This window comes from Salvelinus namaycush, chromosome 20 (genome assembly GCF_016432855.1).
Source record: "Salvelinus namaycush isolate Seneca chromosome 20, SaNama_1.0, whole genome shotgun sequence".
In the NCBI taxonomy this organism is placed as follows: domain Eukaryota; kingdom Metazoa; phylum Chordata; class Actinopteri; order Salmoniformes; family Salmonidae; genus Salvelinus; species Salvelinus namaycush.
Window position 1 is genome coordinate 40264967 of NC_052326.1, and position 24624 is coordinate 40289590.

A 24624-nucleotide genomic window follows, 5' to 3' on the forward strand; every position below is an offset into this window, starting at 1 on the left:
AAAACTCAGCAATATCTCGCTGTAATTTCAATGAGAGCTTGGTTGAAAATCTGCCACCTCAGAAACAATTCAAACAGGAAGTGGAACTTCTCAGGTTTTTGCCTGCCATATGAGTTCTGTTATACTCACAGACATAATTCAAACAGTTTTAGAAACTTCAGAGTATTTTCTATCCAATACGAATAATAATATGCATATATTAGCAACTAGGACTAAGGAGCAGGCAGTTTACTATGGGCACCTCTGTGCACCTTTCATCCAAGCTACTCAATACTACCCCTGCAGCCATAAGAAGTTAACACATTGTCCAAAGAAGGGCCAGAAGTATACCGAATGGTGTCGTCTGCGTAGAGGTGGATCAGAGACTCACCAGCAGCAAGAGCGACATCATTGATGTATACAGAGAAGAGAGTCGATCCAAGAATTGAACCCTGTGGCACCCCCATAGAGACTGCCAGAGGCCCGGACAACAGGCCCTCCGATTTGACACACTGAACTCTATCAGAGAAGTAGTTGGTGAACCAGGCGAGGCAATAATTTGAGAAACCAAGGCTATCGAGTCTGCCGATGAGGATGTGATGATTAACAGAGTCGAAAGCCTTGGCCAGGTCAATGAATACGGCTGCACAGTATTGTTTCTTATTGATGGCGGTTAGGATATCGTTTAGGACCTTGAGCGTGGCTGAGGTGCACCCATGACCAGCTCTGAAACCAGATTGCATAGCGGAGAAGGTACGGTGGGATTCGAAATGGTCGGTAATCTGTTTATTGACTTGGCTTTCGAAGACCTTAGAAAGGCAGGGTAGGATAGATATAGGTCTGTAGCAGTTTGGGTCAAGAGTGTCCCCCCCCCCCCCCCCCCCCCCCCCCCCCCTTTGAAGAGGGGGATGACTGCAGCTGCTTTCCAATCTTTGGGAATCTCAGACGACACGAGAGGTTGAACAGGCTAGTAATAGGGGTTGCAACAATTTCGGCAGATCATTTTAGAAAGGGTCTAGATTGTCTAGCCCGGCTGATTTGTAGGGGTCCAGATTTTGCAGCTTTTTCAGAACATCAGCTGACTGGATTTGGGAGAAGGAGAAATGGGGATGGCTTGGGCGAGTTGCTGTGGGGGGTGCAGTGCTGTTGACTGGGGTAGGGGTAGCCAGGTGGAAAGCATGGCCAGCCGTAGAAAAATGCTTATTGAATTTTTCAATTATGGTGGATTTATCGGTGGTGACAGTGTTTCCTGCCCTCAGTGCAGTGGGCAGCTGGGAGGAGGTGTTCTTATTCTCCATGGACTTTACAGTGTCCCAGAACTTTTTTGAGTTTGTGTTGCAAGAAGGAAATTTCTGCTTGAAAAAGCTAGCCTTGGCTTTTCTAACTTCCTGTGTATATTGGTTTCTAGCTTCCCTGAAAAGTTGCATATCACGGGGGCTGTTCGATGCTAATGCAGAACGCCATAGGATGTTTTTGTGTTGGTTAAGGGCAGTCAGGTCTGGAGAGAACCAAGGGCTATATCTGTTCCTGGTTCTAAATTTCTTGAATGGGGCATGCTTATTTAAGATGGTGAGGAAGGCATTTAAAAAAAATAACCAGGCATCCTCTACTGACGGGATGAGATCAATATCCTTCCAGGATACCCCGGCCAGGTCGATTAGAAAGGCCTGCTCGCTGAAGTGTTTCAGGGAGCGTTTGACAGTGATGAGTGGAGGTCGTTTGAACGCTGACCCATTACGGATGCAGGCAATGAGGCAGTGATTGCTGAGATCTTGGTTGAAAACAGCAGAGGTGTATTTAGAGGGCAAGTTGGTTAGGATGATATCTATGAGGGTGCCCGTGTTTACGGCTTTGGGGTGGTACCTGGTAGGTTCATTGATAATTTGTGTGAGATTGAGGGCATCAAGCTTAGATTGTAGGATGCTGGGGTGTTAAGCATGTTCCAGTTTAGGTCGCCTAGCAGCACAAGCTCTGAAGATAGATGGGGGGAAATCAGTTCACATATGGTGTCCAGAGCACAGCTGGGGGCAGAGGGTGGTCTATAGCAGGCGGCAACGGTGAGAGACTTGTTTTTAGAGAGGTGGATTTTTAAAAGTAGAAGTTCAAATTGCTTGGGTACAGACCTGGATAGTAGGACAGAACTCTGCAGGCTATCTTTGCAGTAGATTGCAACACCGCCCCCTTTGGCCATTCTATCTTGTCTGAAAATGGTGTAGTTAGGAAAGGAGATTTCAGAATTTTTGGTGGTCTTCCTAAGCCAGGATTCAGACACGGCTAGAACATCCGGGTTGGCAGTGTGTGCTAAAGCAGTGAATAAAACAAACTTAGGGAGGAGGCTTCTAATGTTAACATGCATGAAACCAAGGCTATTACGGTTACAGAAGTCATCAAAAGAGAGCGCCTGGGGAATAGGAGTGGAGCTAGGCACTGCAGGGCCTGGATTCACCTCTACATCACCAGAGGAACAGAGGAGGAGTGGGATAAGGGTACGGCTAAAAGCTATGAGAATTGATCGTCTAGAACGTCCGGAACAGAAAGTAAAAGGAGGTTTCTGGGGGCGATAAAATAGCTTCAAGGTATAATGTACAGACAAAGGTATGGTAGGATGTGAATACAGTGGAGGTAAACCTAGGTATTGAGTGATGATGAGAGAGATATTGTCTCTAGAAACATCATTGAAACCAGGTGATGTCATTGCATGTGTGGGTGGTGGAACTGAAAGGTTGGATAAGGTATAATGAGCAGGGCTAGAGGCTCTACAGTGAAATAAGCCAATAAACACTAACAGCAATGGACAAGGCATATTGACATTAAGGAGAGGCATGCTTAGTCGAGTGATCATAAGGGTCCAGTGAGTAGTGAGGTTGGTTGGGGTAACGGCGATTCAGACAGCTAGCTGAGCCATTGGTAGCAAGCTAGCATAGGATGGAAGTCTGATTTTAGCCACCTCGTGCGTTTCCGACGGTAGATTAGTGGGGTTTCGTGTGGTAGAGGGGATCAATCCAATTGGCAAAATAGATATAGTTATAGTGACCCAAGAAAATTTGTCCGATAGATAGACCTATTCAGATAGAAGCCGATAAGACAGCTAACAATTAGCGGGCCGCAGATGGGCGTTCAGGTAACATCGCGAAGGAGGGGCCAGTTGGATAACTCCCTCGGGCAGATAACGTCGGTAGTCCAGTCGTGAAGGCCCGGTGGGGCTCCGCATCGGCAGTAAAATGGGTCCGGATAGGTGTTTGTAGCCCAGGAGTGGCTGATGGAACTCTTCAGCAAGCTAGCTCTGGAATAATTGATGTTTGCTCCGGGATCGACGTAAGCCAATAGTCACACGGATAGCAGCTAGCTAGCTGCGAGATCCAGGTGTAAATGTCCAGAGCTAGCAGTTGAAATCCGGGGATATGGAGAGAAAAATAGGTCCGGTATGTTCTGGTCTGAGTCACGTTGTACAAAACTGGCGATAGCTTTTCAAGCTAAAGGATAGCTGATGACCACAAACCGTGGTTAGCTGAATACTAACGTTAGCCAGTAAACTGGCTAGCTTCTGGCTAGCTTCTATTGTGGATTTCAGATTTGAGGTAAATAATACTTTTTTTAAATATTTGGTGAGGCGGGTTGCAGGAGAGTTTTGAAGTTGAGTTTTTGGAAAAGAAAATATATAAAAGGTATGCGAAGAAAGATGTAAATATATACAGTATATACACGACAAGACGAGGGCAAAGGACGTCTGACTGCTATGCCATCTAGAATGCGAGTCAGAAGTACAGTGGGCTGGCTTAGAACTGACTGACTGGTATATGTGTGCTGGGGTCAACAGCACCAACCACTAGACCACACAGGCCACAAGATGACAATTCTTGTCACCACACAAACCAAACCTCTTTGTCTTCATCTAGGCACCCAACCACCACTGCTGCTGCAATGAGGCTAAATTAAGTCAGAGGGCACCTAAGACTAACCACTGCCGCCTTTCTGAAAGAGCAGGGACATTCTGAGGCTGCTGAAATTAACAGTATACTTTGCTGGCTTCTAACTTTACATTGACCCTTCGTGCCTAACTGTATCCTCTCTTGCCCTAAAAAGTCTGGGTTGGGATGACGTTGATAGCTTCAGTGCCTAATGGTAGTGCACACATTGGCAATGTTCCCTAATTTTTTTCGGCACAGCAAATTTCAGGTCTGCTGAGCTCAAACTTGAATGTTGTGAAAATTCTGTGCAACTTCCAGCGAGCGTTTACTGTTAACACTGAGGCTGTACCCTCAGTTTTAACAGTGGCCAAGTACGCTATTTGATACTGTAGGCCTACCAGAGTGGCCTACCATCAAAAACAATGGAGAAAATGCTTCCCATAACATTTTAACATGGAATTAGCTGTTCTATCATTCAGCCAATGTGTGGTGTTCAGTGTACCTACATTCCAGGAGACATTTGGGGGAAAAAACATGCAGGGCTTGACATTAAAAACCTCTTGAGGATCGGACCCTTTTTTTCAATTCTAACTGCCTGTAGCTCAGGACCAGAAGCAAGGATGCATATTCTTGATATCGTTTGAAAGGAAACACTTTGAAGTTTGTGGAAATGTGAAATTAATGTAGGAGAATATGTAGCATAGTTTTGTGGGACCAGAAACAGCAGGGGTTCAAACTTTAGAACCCAGTTCCTACATTTTGAATCTAAAAATAGATTTTATCAAACAAAACTGTTACATTTTTATCTCTGGGACCCTCCGGATGACAAATCAGAGCAAGATTACTGAATGTATCAAACCAAGTGCTGTGATAAAAGTTTTTTGTTGTGCACTCTCAAACAATAGCATGATATATTTGTACTGTAATAGCTACTGTAAATTGGACAGTGCAGTTAGATTAACAAGAATTTAAGCTTTCTACACATATAAGACATGTCTATGTCCTGGAAAGTTGGATGTTACTTACGTCATTCTAGTCACATTAGCGGCAGTTAGCAACAACCGTCCCGGTATAGGGACACTGATCTCGTAGAGGTTGACATTAACCTTGTCCTTCAGACAAGGAGGTGACTGAAAATGTTGTTGTGGTGTTTGATGCAAGAAACCACTTTACAAAATAATATGCATTATTATTCCCATACCATTATTACAGAAATTATTCTACCCTCTGCATGTTGGCTGCTTAGCTTATTCAAGCCTGTCTCAAAATACATCACTGCCCCTTTTAAGGTAAAACAAAATATGTATTTACCTGAATCCCTTTTCAAAGATGTCTAGAAATGTACACATTTTGTGCTCTTGAAGGAAACAATCACTCCCCTATTGCTGACTACAAATTGTAAGTGGGCTAAAAGCTCACTAACTAGCAAAGGTTATGAATAAAATGTGCACACATGGCTACATGCAGCTCTTGCTTTGATCTCAAAACACTCACAACCACAGCTGAAAACACAGCCCAGTTCTAAGTAAATGGCACAGATCCATATATGGCAATGGTCTATTTATATACTGTATAGGCCTACTGCAGCTCTGATTGGTTATGCTGCACCGGCCTAGGTAGCATATGGGCTGAGTCATGTGCAATAGAATCCTACTCTGATGGTATTTTGGTATTTTAAACGCAAGTGGGAGTGCCCAGCAGGCCAGCCATTTCCATATTTGAATCCTAAACCTAGTGTAGCTTTATGTGATATTGACTCCCCATTTTAGGGAATACAGCAGACTGTATGCAGTTTTAGTCACATGTTCAGCTCACCAGTTCATGTTTTGGTTCTTCAAGAACATGCTTTTCAAGAACTCCTAACCTGATAGTGCTAGGGCTTGATCTGACCCCTCAGTCCAGAGGGACACTGCAGCCAGAACAACTGTATGTAGGTACAAAACTACAACAGCAGTGGATGATGAGGTAATAGAGAAAGCGCTAGCACCCTCTTAATCTGTTACAGGGCTTCTCTACTCCCTAAAATCTTCTTTATCCAGCTTTAGTTTAGGGTGTCCAGTGTTGCGCCTTATAAAACGTGTTCTATGGCAGAGCGAGGGGACTATCAAAATCATAGAATCAGACATGATGAATGTTGTCATGCATTTATATTTTAATAGGTGGCCAGAGTGAGGCCATAGGTCTCCAAACACTGTCACGCACACACACACACACACACACACACACACACTATTGTCAATGCTACGGCAGAGAGAATGCTTGCAGCTTGGTGTGAACCAGGACAGCTTTCATATCAGAGGGAGGAGACAGGTTGGGACTTACACATTATGATATTCAGCAGGCGCCTAATTGTGTGTGGTATTGGGGTGATGGCGTCATATTTAGGCTGTAGATTATATACCCAGCCAAACAATGTGCACCTGCAGTTGGGTACGCTGAAATATAATGAAACAGTTTGATGATTGTGTAAGATAGTATTATTATTTTGTTAAACTAAACTCAGTTATTTTCCATGGATTTCTGAAATGTGTGGAATAGAGAGCAATGGTAATGTCATTTTTGTAGGCACCAAATCCACCATGGTTCATAGAACATAGCCTATGGGAAAATGTATGTATTTTTTGGAAGGTGTTTGGATACACGCCAGGCAATCTTATAGGTTTTGTTCTATGAGATAATCTTCATCAGCTAAAGTCACTTTTTGTGAATTTTGAAGCATTTCTGTAATAAACCCCCCCACATAATACACATAAAGGCTTCATAATGTCACGCCCTGACCGTAGAGAGCTTTTTATGTCTCTATTTTGGTTTGGTCAGGGTGTGATTTGGGTGGGCATTCTATGTTCCTTTTTCTATGATTTGTATTTCTGTGTGTTTGGCCGGGTGTGGTTCTCAGAGGCAGCTGTCTATCTTTGTCTCTGATTGAGAACCAGACTTAGGTAGCCTTTTCCCACCTGTATTTGTGGGTAGTTGTCTATGTGTAGTTGCATGTCAGCACTCGGTTTAAATACCTTCACGTTCGTTTTGTTTGTTAAGTGTTCTTTGTTTAATAAAGAAGAATGTATTCAAATCACGCTGCGCCTTGGTCTCATCGTTATGACGAACGTGACACATAATTCATAAAGGTCATGTTAACTGACTGATATAAATCTCAAATAACAAAACGTATAAGAGCTCATAAGCCTGTGTTAACCGCAGACCTTATTTTTGGCGTTTATTCGAAAACCCTATTCTTTCCCCAATAAGTTTAACCATAGGAATGGCTGAACGAACGAGAGGTAAATCATACTGAGGTATGCTCAAATCTAGCGAGATCTATTTGTTATTTGTGATTTACCCAGTAACTAATCATATGTTTTCTGATTGGCCAAGGCATGAATGAAGTTGTAATAGCTTTATTGAGGCTGGAAGGGACAGTCTTGAATTGTGGTTGATGGTGTTCAATGTGGTTTAACGGTTGAAGCTATTAAATAGTTATTATAGTTATTCGTCTCCGTACCATCCAGTCCTTGCTCCTACAGAAAGTAATCCATCCACCTGTACTCGGACCCTCAATGTACACATGGAAAGATACGAAAAGCCTACAGGGCAGGTATAATGCATTACAATGCGTGGCAAGAATTGGCATAAGCACTTATTACACCCATATAACAATGTAAGATGTTACATAAAGATAGATATTATCAACAACTTACTCATAATTTATAATACTGCAAATGCAAATGCGTGATACTATGACATAATACAATATTGAAAGCACTCGTATAGTTATTTAAAGTAATGTATGCACCCCCGGAATGCAATTACGTAGTTGAATAGTCTTGCCATAGGTTCACAATGAGGCCATCTAAAGCAAAATATGCCAATCTGGCAGGTTACGGGTTGTTTTCCTATACAGTAAACTAGGACGTTATCCACTGACACTATACTGCATTGTCGCCAATAAACCGCGCAGGATGTGTTGGCGGACTGCAGAGCAAGTGATGAGGAGGGCAAAACACGCCCCCTAGACGCTCGGCTGAAGTGTCCGTGTCTGCAGGGAAGAGGCAGGTAGGTCTATCGAGATACCTCAAAAAGTGTCCGCTCGCTCCTCTCTGTAGCTAAGGTAAGAACAAATGTCCATTTTACTTTTCCATTCAATTATTTAGATCTAAAGACTTTGTTGTTGTGTCATTGTTTTCTGTCTTTAGGCTACATTATTAGAGAAAATAAAGTTGTTTGTAAAAAATATATAAAAAAAATAGAGCATGTTATATAATTGAAATTAAGTGCTATCTCTGGCTTCAAGTAATGAACCATTTACTGTAGTTTCATATGGGCATAGTTTTCGACATCCACCGGATTTATCCATGTGTAAAAGGAATATGAACATTTTATGCACTGTTCTGAGGATCTATTGGATGGATGCTATCAGATGATCACCCGGATTCTTCCCACAGCGCTACTGGATATTATGAATGATCTGGAAAATACGTTGTTTTTTGGATTCATTTTAAACTGGACAAAGCTTACAAAAATAAATCTGCATGGAATGGACACACGGCAAACTCCATTTATGGATTCTCCCAAAATGGAATTCTACCATGGTCTACCTACACTTTCTATGTTGCCTGATATATCTACTGATGGTAGCCTATGTTTTTCAGATAGTAGGACTTTTCATCATCGTTATATTCTATGGCATTTAGAGAACTCAAGGGGCGTAGGATACTTTTTCATTCAGATGCTGATTTAAAAATAAACAACCAGCTTGGTGAGAGTTTGAGGCACAACAACTGCCTCATGTGAAGGTCAGGATAATAAGTTGACCAAGTTTTGGGGGTTTGTCAGGGAATCAGCAGTAATCTGTTTCCTGAATTGGCAGAGAAAGGAGAGGGAGGGTAGAAAAGTAACCATTACTAGGCATTACAGCTCTAATCCTGCACCCCTTTGGGCCTTCTGTAAGTAATAGGTACAAACAAGCTTAGCCCAATCATGACTGACCTCATACTGAACATGCAAGCTTTATGTAAGGAAAACAGGGTTGTATACAAAATGAAGGTACCTAACAGAGATATCCACCAAAGCCGTGGTCCCCAAACATTTTTTGTTTTGTGATCTACTTGAAGCCTTTCAAACTTTCTTGTGCCCAAACGATGTGTCTTGCCATATTAGTCCTAAGACGTGACCCAAGAGGAACTGGCTGTGACCTACCAGTTGGTCGGTCCCCAGTACCCACCCGCCATTTGTGAAACACTGGCCCAAAGTGTTTGGTCATGTTCTTTATGTGTGGTGAGGGTTGTTGTTACAAAAATTGATGTACAGTATATACATCTAAGACAGCCCAGTCTTAACGAGACAAAAGAGTAAACCTGCCTGTCTGTATGTTGTTGTTCCAGGAGCCTGCAGTGACGACAACATGGGTCGCAAAGAAATAACTTGCAGTTGGAAGAAAGTCACCAACAACATCAGAGATGTGTTCGAATTCAAACAAGCGCTGGGATCGTAAGTACTTTGTCTGATATGATTAGAGCCTGGAGGGTTTTCCTAGCCAGGTCAGTGTTTAAAACCACCACTTAATCATTCTAAGGGGACACTGTAGGCAAACCTTGGTGTCTAGGTTTTAATATACATTTTAACTCTGTCTCTGTGCCTCAAGCCATTTAATGTGTTTTACGTTTTTAACTCAAAGCACTTTTACTTCTGGGCAGGGCCCTCACGCACCCCAAAAATCTGAGGGGGCATAAAGTATGGCTGGGCGGTGGTCTGGAGGGGGCTAGGACCCCGTTGGGAAGTTGGAGAATTTAGCACTTTTCATACACCTGAAGCAGCTTTTTCCTACAATCTAGAGCCATAATCATTATGATGAATTCTATTCTATTTTCTTTATATCTAAGCATACCTCTTGAGCTGTCTGTATCCTCCTGACTGGTGTTTTCTTTTTAAATAAACTAAATAGCCTTCTCTGCATCTCTGCTAAAATCTGGGTAAAAGTTTAAAAGGAATGTGAATCTTATTCAGTACATTTAATAATTGCTTGCCAGCAAGCATGACAGCTAAAATAGTTAGACAAGCTAGCTATTCTCACTTGATTGATAGCCTGAAATGGCTTCTTGGTACTGTAGCTAGTTAGGTTCCCGATATCCCAACATCATATCTGGCCAACAACAAAAACATTTAATTAATAAATAAATACACAGTACCAGTCAAAAGTTTGGACACACCTACTCATTCCAGGGTTTTTCTTTATTTTTACTATTTTCTACATTGTATAATAATAGTGGAGACATCAAAACTATGAAATGACACAAATGGAATCATGTAGTAACCAAAAAAGTATTAAACAAATCTTCAAAGTAGCCACCCTTTGCCTTGAAGACAGCTTTGCACACTCTTGGCATTCTCTCAACCAACTTCATAAGGTAGTTTCAATTAACAGGTGTGCCTTGTTAATTTATGGAATTTCTTTCTTTCTTAATGCGTTTGAGACAATCAGTTGTTGTGACCAGGTATGGTCACAGAAGAAAGCCCTATTTGGTAAAAGACCAAGTCCATATTATGGAAAGAACAGCTCAAATAAGCAAAGAAAATGACAGTCCATCATTCCTTTAAGACATGAAGGTCTGTCAATCAGGAATATTTCAATAACTTTGAAAGTTTCTTCAAGTGAAGTCGCAAAAACCATCAAGCACTGTGATGAAACTGGCTCTCATGAGGACCGCCACAGGAAAGAAAGACCCAGAGTTACTTCTGTTGCAGAGGATACGTTCATTAGAGTTACCAGCCTCAGAAATTGCAGCACAAAAAAAATGCTTTACAGACACATCTCAACATCAACTGTTCAGAGATTGCGTGAATCAGGCCTTCATGGTCGAATTGCTGCAAAGAAAACACTACTAAAGGACCCCAATAAGAAGAGACTTGCTTGGGCCAAACAACACGAGCAATGGACATTAGACCGGTGGAAGTCTGTCCTTTAGTGTGATGAGTTAAAATTTTAGATTTTTGTTTCCAACCCCCGTGTCTTTGTGAGATGCAGAGTAAGTGAACGAAGATCTCCGCATGTGTGGTTCCCACCGTGAAGCATGGAGGAGGAGGTGTGATGGTGTGGGGGTGCTTTGCTTGTGACACTGTCTGTGATTTATTTAGAATTAAAGGCAAACGTAACCAACATGGCTACCACAACATTCTGCAGCGATACCCCATCCCATCTGGTTTGTACTTAGTTGGACTATCATTTGTTTTTCAACAGGACAATAACCCAACACACCTCCAGGCTGTGTAAGGGCTATTTGACCAAGAAGTAGAGTGATGAAGTGCTGCATCAGATGACCTGGCCTCCACAATCACCCGCCCTCAACCCAATTGAGAGGGTTCGGAATGAGTTGACCACAGAGTGAAGGAAAAGCAGCCAACAAGTGCTCAACATATGTGGGAACTCCTTCAAGACTGTTGGAAAAGCATTTCAGGTGAAGCTGGTTGAGAGAATGCCAACAGTGTGCAAAGCTGTCATCAAGGCAATGAGTGGCTACTTTGAAGAATCTAAAATCTAAAATATATTTTGATTTGTTTAACACTTTTTTGGATACTACATGATTCCATGTGTTATTTCACAATTTTGATGTCTTCACTATTGTTTTGCTTTTGGGATAATTTACATCATTTAATATGTAGAACCTACCTGGGTGACGCACGGCAGACATTTTTTGCTTGGTCGTTTTCAGTGGACCTTTGTTGCTGGGTAGCGACTCTTGTCAGCTTCTTAACTCAGACAAAAGGGCCATTATTACATGATTTAGGGGATCTCCAGGAGACCTACTTTACCGGTTTCCAGAGAAGGATCCTAGTTTGGCACTATAATCCTGGACGGGCCTGAACATTCCACCCAGATTATCAGATTATCAGGACCCAGGTCAGGGCAGGTCTACTTTATCAACTGAAGTGGAATACTTGGCGCTCACACAATACAGCCTCTCTCTCTTTAGATACGGTTCAACTAGGACCCAAGTACAGACAATTCTTTAGAGATTTTTGAGATGAGATTGCAAAAGTAACCAAAAGAGGACAGGACATTGCAAAATGTTGTAAAAAATGTTAACCAATATCTGCCCAGTGTGTGAGCGTACATGTTTAGTTGTGTGTTTGTGCCTGAGTGTGTGCTTGTCTGTGTGTGTGTGCGGCCGTGTGTTCATGTAAGCTTGTGGGCGTGTGCATGTGTTGGTATTTGTTTTTGCAGTGTTTCCCCTAGGATTTTTTTCAGCATATAGGGAAAACACTGGTGTGTTTATACATTAAGCTTGTGGGCGTGTGCATGTGTTGGTATTTGTTTTTGCAGTGTTTCCCCTAGGATTTTTTTCAGCATATAGGGAAAACACTGGTGTGTTTATACATTAAGCCCATGTGTTTGAATGTACAGTATGTGTGGGGTATAAGAGGACTTTATGACTGTTTCAGAGTTTGTTGTGCTTTGCGAAATCAAATAGAAGAAACGGCGTTGTCCACACAATGCTGATATCTGCAGAGTGAGAGTGGTATGTCTGCTGGCCCCTGTTTATCTGAGCCTCCTGCTCAACTCATCAGCTTATACTCCAGAACATCCCTGGCTGTGAATGAGAGGCTGACGTTGAGAGAGATGTGTGAGCCAGGCAGGTGAGCAATGACGTCCTTACAGCTCAGGAACATCCTAACTCTGTTATAGGATTAGGGGCCTGGGATTGTGTGTCTGTGTGTTTACTGTGTGAGGGAATGTGTGTGCCTGCATGTCTGCGTGTGTGAGTTTGACTGTGAATTTAAGTATCTGTATGTGTGTGTTCATCAGACCTGGGTTCAATTAGTATAATTTTCTTTCAAATACGTTAAGTGTCTGATGGAGCCTTTTAGGAGTATCAGATGAGAGGAATTTGCACTTTTGGAACTAGTATATTGGTCCCATTTTGCCAGGAAGTGAAGTGGCAAGCTCAATCAAAGTGTTTGAAATAAACAAATAGTGCAGTATTTGAACCCAGGCCTAGTTGTGTCTGTCTGTATGTCTGTCTCTCCCAGACAGTGATGTCTTTGGGCACAAACACACTCATTGCATCAGTATCACAGGTGTCGGAATGTGACGGTCAGGCCCAGAGTGTCTGCTAAACAGAGGATTACCCTCACCTTGGTCTCCTTCAAACAGGGAAATCAGCAGATGGAGGGTAGATCCATTTTGAGTCTTAGGATCCTTTTGGCTCCCTCCCAGGCATTAACACTAACTTACATTTACATTTACATTTTACATTTAAGTCATTTAGCAGACGCTCTTATCCAGAGCGACTTACAAATTTCTCTCCTGATGTCATGTTATGGCTGGGGTGTTTGTTTGGTCTGACGAAGAAACAACCCACCCACAGCCTGCTCAGGGTTCATCCAGGGTTGACTGTGCTAGGTCAGACAGAGACAAATGGACACAATGAACAAATTAAGACCACAATGGAAATAAGCCTCCGGGCTTTATTGTGTTTTTAACGGCAATCATTTTTTATGTATGTTATGTTGTCTCCCGCTTGAGCAGACTACTACTTTTAATGATCTAATCAGTTCAATCAATCAATCAATCAGTTCAGGGGTCCCTGTCCTGAGCTTCAGGCTGGGTTATGTAAAGTGCTTGAGCACTAGTCCTGCCCTGCTGCTATTCACAGGCCTCAGGAGCACAGGCCTCAGGAGCAGAGGTCTCAGGAGCAGAGGCCTCAGGAGCACAGGCCTCAGGAGCAGAGGCCTCAGGAGCAGAGGCCTCAGGAGCACAGGCCTCAGGAGCACAGGCCTCAGGAGCAGAGGCCTCAGGTGCACTGGCCATACCTGAGCCTCTATCTGGGACACCCTCGTCTCGTTCCTAGCTGTGTGTCAGCTATGAGCCTGGCTAGTGAGGCTGGGTGGTGGTGACTCCACCTACAGTACATGGCGTTAGGTAGCCTAGCTGTTAGAGTGTTGGGCCAGTAACCGAAAGGTCGCTGGTTCGAGAACCAGAGCCGATAACTTGAAAAATCTATCGATGTACCCTTGAGCAAGGGACTTAACCCTAATTTTCTCCAGGGCGCCTTACTACTACTACTAACCTTTTTCTCTGTCTGTCTGTGTGGGAATGTAGGGGTTCGTTCTCCGAGGTGTATTTGGTGCGAGAGAAGAAGACAGGAAACCTGTACGCCCTGAAGTGTCTGAAGAAAAAACACCTCAGCTGTAGCAACCTGGAGAACGAGATCACTGTGCTGAAGAAGTGAGTACACGCACGCACACACACACGCTCATACTCTTACACACTCTCACAGCTGAACAAGTTAACATCACATATCTCTCAATCTTCCTCTCAGGATAAGGCATGACAATGTGATTGGACTGGAAGATTTCTATGAGACTCAGACACACTATTACCTCGTCATGCAGCTGTGAGTGCAAACCATTATCACTACATAAGCTAAATACATGTATAAATGTTACTATTTTAGAGAACTCGCTGTATTAGTCAGGTGTTTAATAAGGGTTGTAAATGCTGGTGATGAGAATGGTGATGATGATTATGCTGATGATGGTGATGCCGATGATGATGATGTTTATGGTGATGACGAGGATGTTTAAGGTGATGATGCGGATGATGATGGTGAATATGGTGGGGAGAATCTGATGTGTGTGTGTTCTTTCCTAGGGTGTCTGGTGGAGAGCTGTTTGACCGTATCATAGATCGGGGGGTGTACACAGAGAAGGACGCCAGCCAGCTGGTCCGCCAAGTACTGCAAGCTGTCAACTACCTTCACGAGAACAGCATAGTGCACAGGGACCTCAAGGTATGTTACACACACACAGTCAACATACCTGGTAGAGTGAGGGTCAAAGTACATTTTAATGTAGGTAAAAAGTAAATAAATAATATACAATTTGCCACTCCAAACATATCTCATACACGTTACTATATCATCAGTGGTGTATTGGAGGGTAAACACACATATAAGCGTTTACCCACTTTTTACTAGAAAATGCATTGAAAGTATAGGGAGCGTTACTTTACTCACAGCGAACCTCGAACCCATCTATTTTTTGCATACCATGTTGAGAGAACAGTTCCTCTGCTGCTTGTTGACCCTCTCCCCCTCTCTCTCCCTGTGTGTGAGAGCAGCCAGAGAACCTGCTATACTTCGACTCAGACGAGAACTCCAAGATCATGATCAGTGACTTCGGCCTGTCCAAGATGTCCGACCACGGAGTGATGTCCACAGCCTGCGGCACGCCAGGATATGTTGGTGAGAGTGTGTGTGTGTCAAATCAAATCAAATTTGTCACATGCGCCAAACAGGTGTAGACTTTACTGTGAGATGCTTGCTTACGAGCCTTTCCCAATGATTCAGAGGGCTCGTAAGCAAGCATTTCATGGTAAAGTCTACACTGTTGTATTCAACGCACGTGACAAATGCGATTTGATTTAATGCAGATGTGCAGCAAGTGTGTGTTAGATGGTTGGTCATTAAAATAGAGAGTAAAGCTTCATTGCACAGCTAGAGAGTATTAGCATGGTATCTAACCCTGTTTATATTTGATCCTCTACAGCCCCTGAAGTTCTGACTCAGAAACCCTACAGCAAGGCAGTGGACTGCTGGTCCATAGGAGTCATCACATACATCCTGTGAGTGCCTATCTAGGACTTCTAGATCTATATCTGCCAGCACCTCTTCTCAACCCTTTCATAGTATCAGGATGACTGCATTGTGAGATGGTATTTCTATATCACTTTTGGGAAAAAGTTATTGTAATTCTATGATGAATTCTGTGTTAACTCTTTAAAAACTACTGGATGTTCCCTCTCTCTCTGTGTTAACTCTGTAAAATGACTGTATGTTCCCTCTCTTTCTCTGTGTGACAGGCTGTGTGGCTACCCTCCGTTCTTCGAGGACAACGAGACACGTCTGTTCGCTAAGATCATGAGGGCCGACTACGCTTTCCACTCGCCCTTTTGGGATGATATCTCTGAGTCAGGTAAGACAAATACCACCACATCAACAACAACAACAACAACAAGGGTATTTCAAGTGGAACTGACAGCATTTTAGCAACATGAAATCTTATTAAAATCTGTTCATATACACCTCACAGAAGAATATGACACCTTTTTTTTACATTTTCAGACAAGCGAGCACTTAGATATGGTCGTTTTCATGAATTCATAGAATGTTTGGAAATGACGTTGTAATGAGTACGATGGGAGACAGAGTGCTGGTTTCAAGTGTAGGGCGCAGCAGGTGTTTATTAGTAAAGGACCACAGGAGGAGGCAGGTAGCTGGGTCCAGGGGCAGGCAGAAGGTCATACACAGAGACTCCAAAAAGGTAACAGTACAGGCAGGGAAAAAGCTAGTAACGTGGTCCGGGAGATCAGGCAAGAGGGAGATGTCAGGAAATCTGATAGGCAAAAGTACAGGCAGGGAGGTGTCGTTAGTGAGGATGGCCAAAAACTACGATACACGGGAGGACTAATACGGAACTAAACAGAGCTTTGAATAGAATGTGTACCAAAACAAACAATACCTAACAATGATGGGGTGCAAAGAACTGAACTAAATAGTGTGTGTAAATGACATACAGGTGTGTGAACAGGTGATTAGAATTCAGGTGATTGGGATCTGGAGAGTGAGCTGCGTTCAGGGGGTTTATGTGTTTGAGAGAGTGGGCTGGAAAGTGAGCTGCATTCAGGGGATCTATGTGTTTGAGAGTGTGAGCTGGAAAGTGGGCTGGAAAGTGAGCTGTATTCAGGGGATCTACGTGTTTGAGAGTGTGAGTTGGAAGCAGACATTACAGACGTAGAGTAAGGCATTTGTGAAAATTCTAAAGCAATATAGAGTGTGAAAGCGTCCGTGCGTTTGGACACTAATAGACACTGCAGGATATAAAACTGAATAAAAACATCTGTCCTGTCCAGAGTCTACGCAGACCGGATTCTACGCAGACGGGTGTGCCATAGCCAATCAGAGCTACAGTAGGCCTATATGCAAAAAAGCCATTTGCCACACGGGTCTGCCATCATTCACTTTGAGCTGGATTGTGTGTTTACAGGCAATAGCAACAGCGCAACTTTAGATCATTAGAACCCACAAAATACACCCGAATGGATTTCTGCAAATATGTAAATACCACGGGAGTCCTACATTTGAGAACTTCACAATACTAGTGATCAAACAACCATGAAAATGTAGTCTATCTCTCCCTCAGTTCCCTATGTTTATTTATTTCACCTTTATTTAACCAGGTAGGCTAGTTGAGAACAAGTTCTCATTTACAACTGCGACCTGGCCAAGATAAAGCAAAGCAGTTCGACACATATAACAACACAGAGTTACACATGGAGTAAAAGAAACATACAGTAGAAAAATAAGTCTATATACAATGTGAGCAAATGAGGTGAGATAAGGGAGGTAAAGGCAATAAATAGGCCATGGTGGCGAAGTAAATACAATATATAATACAATACAATACAATATAGCAATTAAAACACTGGAATGGTAGATTTGACAGTAGATGAGTGTGCAAAGTAGAAATACTGGGGTGCAAAGGAGCAAAATAAATAAATAAATACAGTAGGGGAAGACGTAGTTGTTTGGGCTATTTATAGATGGGCTATGTACAGGTGCAGTGATCTGTGAGCTGCTCTGACAGCTGGTGCTTAAAGCTAGTGAGGGAGATAAGTGTTTCCAGTTTCAGAGATTTTTGTAGTTCGTTCCAGTCATTGGCAGCAGAGAACTGGAAGGAGAGGCGGCCAAAGGAGGAATTGGCTTTGGGGGTGACAAGTGAGATATACCTGCTGGAACGCGTGCTACGGGTGGGTGCTGCTATGGTGACCAGCGAGCTGAGATAAGGGGGGACTTTACCTAGCAGGGTCTTGTAGATGACCTGGAGCCAGTGGGTTTGGCGCCGAGTATGAAGCGAGGGCCAGCCAACGAGAGCGTACAGGTCGCAGTGGTGGGTAGTATATGGGGCTTTGGTGACAAAACGGATGGCACTGTGATAGACTGCATCCAATTTGTTGAGTAGGGTGTTGGAGGATATTTTGTAAATGACATCGCCGATGTCGAGGATCGGTAAGATGGTCAGTTTTACGAGGGCATGTTTGGCAGCATGGGTGAAGGATGCTTTGTTGCAAAATAGGAAGCCAATTCTAGATTTAACTTTGGATTGGAGATGTTTTATGTGAGTCTGGAAGGAGAGTTTACAGTCTAACCAGACACCTAGGTATTTGTAGTTGTCCACATATTCTAAGTCAGAACCGTCCAGAGTAGTGATGCTGGACGGGCGGGCAGGTGCAGGCAGCGATCGGTTGAAGAGCATGTATTTAGTTTTACTTGTATTTAAGAGCAGTTGGAGGCCACGGAAGGAGAGTTGTATGGCATTGAAGCTCGTCTGGAGGGTTGTTAACACAATGTCCAAAGAAGGGCCAGAAGTATACAGAATGGTGTCGTCTGCGTAGAGGTGGATCAGAGACTTACCAGCAGCAAGAGCGACATCATTGATGTATACAGAGAAGAGAGTCGGCCCAAGAATTGAACCCTGTGGCACCCCCATAGAGACAACAGGCCCTCAGATTTGACTATGTACATCAACAAGATCAGCAATTAATGCTAGCTAGGGCAAGATGAGCTCAAATCTATTGAGGGAACATTAGATAAACCCTCTCAAACTTTTTCAGCTAGTTGCCTGTCAAAATTGCACTGATAAATGATGGGGAATAGTAGCCTGCTCGTCCTTCTGCAACTTGCCTGCCAATGCATGCTTGTCCAAACCCACTTTTTGACAACTGAATGAGAACTTGCCTGCCTGCCCATTTGATCGATGCCAAATACATTTGATTGACAACTAAGAGGTATGCTAGTCGTTCAAGTTCAGCATACTGTAGCTAGCTAGCTAGCAAAGCGATTCACATTTATCGCTAGTTAACCAAATGACACCTGCAGCAGCTCTAGCTATAAACGATATGAGGGGGAAAAGTCGGCACTCACCCACTCCTCCAATGACATGACATCCTCCCAGCAGCTAGCTAGCTAGCTAACGTTAGACTCCGTGTTTTTATCTTGCTAAATAAATAGCTTGCTACATAAAAAGATAGCCCAGGGGTGTCAAACTCAATCAGCGCACAGACCATATAAAAAACAGCAACTTTGCAGGCTAGACATTTACAAAAAAAAATCCAACCACAACCCAAACTGTCCATTGTTTAATTAGAAAAAATATGTCCCTTTTATAATATCTACTTATGTACATAGTAGGGCTACCTGACTAAAAAACATTAGACCGAAAGTCATCTGTTCTTTCGACCAATCGATTACACAAACATGTATTTTTCCATATATAGACACACCCTATGTGTTTTAATAAAATTAACTATATGCATTGAGCTTGTCTGATGCTTAAGCTTACGGTTTGATGCCTCAAGAGGGCGCCAGAGATCTAGATAATTCTATTGGCATTGCCAACCATGTAAAAATAGCCTCCATAAAGCCGACAAATAAAAACATTGCAGCCTGCAGGTAGAAAATATCCTGATAAAAATAAATATCCTATAAATCGCATTGGCTACACATGGCCTATCTGCAACGAAATTTGAAACATTGTGTCAACTATTAACTTGGGTCCGGCCCGAAGCTTGCGCAACATTGTATAAAATATTCTGGGCCCTCAGAGTTTCCCATGCCAGTAAGCTCAGGACAGACACAGCTGTAGGCTATTTGCGCAAGAGATAAGAAGCAGTGCTTGACTTGGGAAGAAGCTCACCGGAGCTGGGTACTGGCACCTCAAATGTTCTACTGCTTGAGCTCCTCTTCCTCTTATAGAATATTAGCTCAAAAGTATTGTGGAGCTCCTGCACCTAAATATAAACAGTACCAGCACCCAAAATTAGTACCTGAACCTATTTCAGTCCAAGTCAAGCACTGATAAGCCTTGTTTATTGACGTTTCCACAGGATCAGAGCATGACATTTTTCCCTTTCACGCTGAGTGGTTATCAAAAGGGAGAGAGCTGGAAAGATTTTTCAAATACATTGAGGAACTATTGTAATTCTCAATGGATGTAAAAACAGACATAGTTTGCTTGCTGTTTGAGGTGAAGAAAACTATGTCTGTTTTTGGGATCATCATGTAGAAACCAAAAAAGTGTTAAACAAATCAAAATCTATTTTATATTTGAGATTGTTCAAAGTAGCCACCCTTTGCCTTGATGACAGCTTTGTACATTCTTGGCATTCTCTCAACCAGCTGGGATGGGGTATCGCTGCAGAATGCTGTGGTAGCCATGCTGGTTAAGTGTGCCTTGAATTCTAAATAAATCACAGACAGTGTCACCAGAAAAGCACCCCCACACCAACACACCTCCTCCTCCATGCTTCACGGTGGGAACTAGATGTCGACCGATTATGATTTTTCAACGCCAATACCAAAACCGATTATTGGAGGACCAAAAACAGCCGATACCGATGGATCGGCTGATTTTTATATATATATATTTGTAATAATGACAATTACAACAATACTGAATGAACACTTTTATTTTAACTTAATATAATACATAAATAAAAATCTATTTAGTCCCAAATAAATAATGAAACATGTTCAATTTGGTTTAAATAATGCAAAAACACAGTGTTGGAGAAGAAAGTAAAAGTGCAATATGTGCCATGTAAAAAAGCTAACGTTTAAGTTCCTTGCTCAGAACATGAGAACATATGAAAGCTGGTGGTTCCTTTTAACATGAGTCTTCAATGTTCCCAGTTAAGAAGTTTTTAGGTTCTAGTTATTATTGGAATTATAAGACTATTTATCTCCATACCATTTGTATTTCATATACCTTTGACTATTGGATGTTCTTATAGGCACTATAGTATTGCCAGCCTAATCTCGGGAGTTGATAGGCTTGAAGTCATAAACAGAGCTGTGCTTCAAGCATTGCGAAGAGCTGCTGGCAAACGCGGGAAAGTGCTGTTTGAATGAATGCTTACGAGCCTGCTGCTGCCTACCACCACTCAGTCAGACTGCTCTATCAAATATAAAATCATAGACTTAATTATAATATAATAAATACACAGAAATACAAGCCTTAGATCATTATTATGGTCAAATCCGGAAACTATCATTTAGAAAACAAAACGTTTATTCTTTCAGTGAAATACAGAACCGTTCCGTATTTTATCGAACGGGTGGCATCCATAAGTCTAAATATTGCTGTTACATTGCACAAGCTTCAATGTTATGTCATAGTTATGTAAAATTCTGGAAAATGAACTAAGGTCTCTGTTAGGAAGAAATGGTCTTCACTCAGTTTGCAACGAGCCAGGCGTCCCAAACTGCTGCATATACCCTGACTCTGCTTGCACAGAACGCAAGAGAAGTGACACAATTTCCCTAGTTAATATTGCCTGCTAACATGAATTTCTTTTAACGAAATATGCAGATAAAAAAATATGTACTTGTGTATTGATTTTAAGAAAGGCATTGATGTTTATGGTTAGGTACTTTGGTGCAACGACAGTGCTTTTTCGCGAATGCGCTTGTTAAATCATCCCCCGTTTGGCGAAGTAGGCTGTGAGTCGATGATAAATTAACAGGCACCGCATTGATTATTTGCAACGTTTGATAGCTAGTTAAGCTAGTAATATCATCAACCATGTGTAGTTAACTAGTGATTATGTTAAGATTGAATATTTTTTATAAGATAAGTTTAATGCTAGATAGCAATTTACCTTGGCTCCTTGCTGCACTCGCGTAACAGGTGGTCAGCCTGCCATGCAGTCTCCTCGTGGAGTGCAATGTAATCGGCCATAATCGGCGTCCTAAAATGCTGATTACCGATTGTTATGAAAACTTGAAATCGGCCGTAATTAATCGGCCAGCCTCTAGTGGGAACCACACATGCGGAGATCATCCGTACACCTACTCTGCGTCTCACAAAGACACGGCAGTTGGAACCAAAACTCTCAGATTTGGACTCATCAGACCAAAGGACAGATTTCCACCGGTCTAATGTCCATTGCTTGCGTTTCTTGGCCCAAGCATGTCTCTTCTTCTTATTGGTGTCCTTTAGTAGTGGTTTCTTTGCAGCAATTTGACCATGAAGGCCTGATTCACGCAGTCTCCTCTGAACAGTTGATGTTGCGATGTGTCTGTTACTTGAACTTTGTGAAGCATTTATTTGGGCTGCAATTTCTGAGGCTGGTAACTCTAATGAACTTATCCTCTGCAGCAGAAGTAACTCTGGGTCTTCCTTTCATGTGGCGGTCCTCATGAGACCCAGTGTCATCATAGAGCTTGATGGTTTTTGCGACTTCACTTGAAGAAACTTTCAAAGTTCTTGATATTGTCAGGGGGTGGGTGTAGCTGGTGCATAAAGTCAGGCGCAGGAGAGCAGAGATGAGTGAACAACGCACATTACTTGCGAAAATAGCACAAAGTAACAAAATCATTTTGCGAACAATAATGGTTACTGTACAACACGGGTGAACACAGCACCCGGACCAAACCAGCCGGAAACGTACCGACCTTAACAATAAACAATCACACACAAAGACATGGGGGAAACAGAGGGTTAAATACATGACCAGTAATTGGGAAATGAAAACCAGGTGTGTGGGGAAAAACGAGACAAAACAAATGGAAAATGAAAAATGGATCGGCGATGGCTAGAAGACCGGCGACGTCGACCACCGAACACCGCCCGAACAAGGAGAGGCATCGACTTCGGCAGAAGTCGTGAAAGATATGTTCCGTATTGACTGACCTTCATGTCTTAAAGTAATGATGGACTGTCGTTTCTCTTTGCTTATTTGAGCTGTTCTTGCCATAATATGGACTTGGGCTATCTCTGTATACTACCCCTACCTTGTCATAACTGATTGGCTCAAACGTGTTAAGAAGGAAAGAAATTCCACAAATTAACTTTTAACAAGACACACCTGTTAATTGAAATGCATTCCAGGTGACTACCTCATGAAGCTGGTTGAGAGAATGCCAAGAGTGTGCAAAGCCGTTATCAAGGCAAAGGGTGGCTACTTTGAAGAATCGCAAATATAAAATATATTTTGATTTGTTTAACACTTTCTTGTTTACTATATGATTCCATATGTGTTATTTCATAGTTTGTCTTCACTATTATTCTACAATGTAGAAAATAGTAAAAAATTAAGAAAAACCATTGAATGAGTAGGTGTGTCCAAACTTTTGACTGGTACTGTATATATTAAAGATATTCATAATTTTTAGAAGGCTGAAAGTTCCATGTCAGTTGTTGATGTTTCTGTCTGTCTCTGTTCCATAGCGAAAGACTTCATCCGGAACATGATGCAGAAGCACCCTAACAAACGGTTCACCACAGAACAGGCCCTCAGACACCCTTGGTGAGTCACACACACAGATCCAGGATCAGCCTATCCTCTGCTCATCTTAACTATAACCATCAGAGGAGGAAAATAGAAAACTGACCTCAGATCAGTGTCTAGGTAGCTCACTTTTTCCTGTTTATTACTTGTTCCTGGTGACCCTATCAATGTCATTTCCTGTTGCAGGATCATTGGAAAGACAGCGAGGGATCAGGACATCTATGAATCAGTCAGCATGCAGATCCAGAGGAACTTTGCCAAGTCCAAATGGAGGGTGAGCAACATATGAGGCGACATACAGTATGCTAGCATACATACATTTATTATATTATTATTAACAAAACCCAATTATGAATGCTAATATTCCTGTGTGTTTGTGTGTGTTACAGCAAGCCTTCAACGCCACAGCAGCCATTAAACATATGAAGAAGCTGCAGTTGGCCCACGCCGACCCCGACGCCCCTCTCCCTCCCATCCCTGCCATAGCCATCAACCCTTGCAACTCCCAGAATCCCCTGCGGGGTGTCAACAACATCACCACAGAGGACGTTGACGCCACCGGCAACCTCCCGATCCCAGTGTGTCACATGACCCCTCCAGAGGCACAGTACCGGGGCCTGAGAGCCAGTCACAGCGAGCCCATGCACGCGCCGGTCGTCATGGAGACATATAACGCAGAGAATTGCTCCTCATTCACGGCAGCTAAGAGGTGAGTCCAAGTGGACTGAGTGGAGGGGAATGTAGCTGTCGGGGGGTTCAGATATGTCCACTAAGTGTAGAATCTGTGGTTCTGAAGGCTCTGCTTTTTAATGTCGTGTTTCAGCTGTGACGCCATGAACAGGGCGACCAATAGGAATGGCCAGACGATGCAGACTGGGGTGTGTTCTGTCATGTGATTGGTTGATTGGCCTGAGGATCAATTCAACTACGTCAAGGTAAATTGGTCTCATATACACAATGCATGTTCATTTGAATACACTCATGCACACAATAAACAAAATACAGAGAGATAAGTTGATAGGAAAACACCCAACTTTCTCACATTAATTATATGAATCTTCATGTGAAACCCCCCCTTCTCTCTCTCCAGTGTTTCTGCAGTGTTGCAGTCAAGAAGTTTGAGCCACTCCTTGCTGCTCTACAGGTGTCTGTCTGCTGCCTCCTGCTGATTCATTTCTGTAGTGCTCTTCTGAGATTTCCAGGGGCCCATAGCAAGGACCCGGGGCCCGAACCTTCTCCAGAGGAGAACACAGGAAGACCTGGGGTTCATACCCAATTACAGTGCAGTACATTTACACTCACGCACAAATGTATGCACTCACGCACACAAATGCAAACTTTAATTTCTTTGACCCAAGCTACTGTCGATGAAGCTTTAGAAGTGTACATTCTGTC

At 42.7% G+C, this 24624-nt stretch overlaps 1 protein-coding gene across 1 annotated transcript; it reads left to right on the plus strand.

The window, feature by feature from the left end:
• The first annotated feature begins 9285 nt into the window (after positions 1 to 9285).
• LOC120064813 (calcium/calmodulin-dependent protein kinase type 1D-like) lies at positions 9286 to 24125 on the plus strand. The gene is made up of 11 exons (XM_039015412.1): positions 9286 to 9371; positions 13981 to 14106; positions 14201 to 14275; positions 14533 to 14671; positions 15001 to 15124; positions 15429 to 15504; positions 15742 to 15854; positions 23169 to 23247; positions 23416 to 23503; positions 23619 to 23938; positions 24053 to 24125. Exons 1-11 carry the CDS (start codon positions 9286 to 9288, stop codon positions 24123 to 24125), a joined length of 1299 nt encoding a protein of 432 aa, XP_038871340.1.
• The last annotated feature ends 499 nt before the right edge of the window (positions 24126 to 24624 follow it).

Coding starts and splice junctions, on each gene's coding strand:
- LOC120064813 (XM_039015412.1), top strand. CDS start 9,286: ATGGGTCGCAAAGAAATAACTTGCAGTTGGAAGAAAGTCACCAACAAC. Junction 14,276..14,532: donor TATTACCTCGTCATGCAGCT/GTGAGTGCAAAC, acceptor GTTCTTTCCTAG/GGTGTCTGGTGGAGAGCTGT. Junction 23,939..24,052: donor TCATTCACGGCAGCTAAGAG/GTGAGTCCAAGT, acceptor GTCGTGTTTCAG/CTGTGACGCCATGAACAGGG.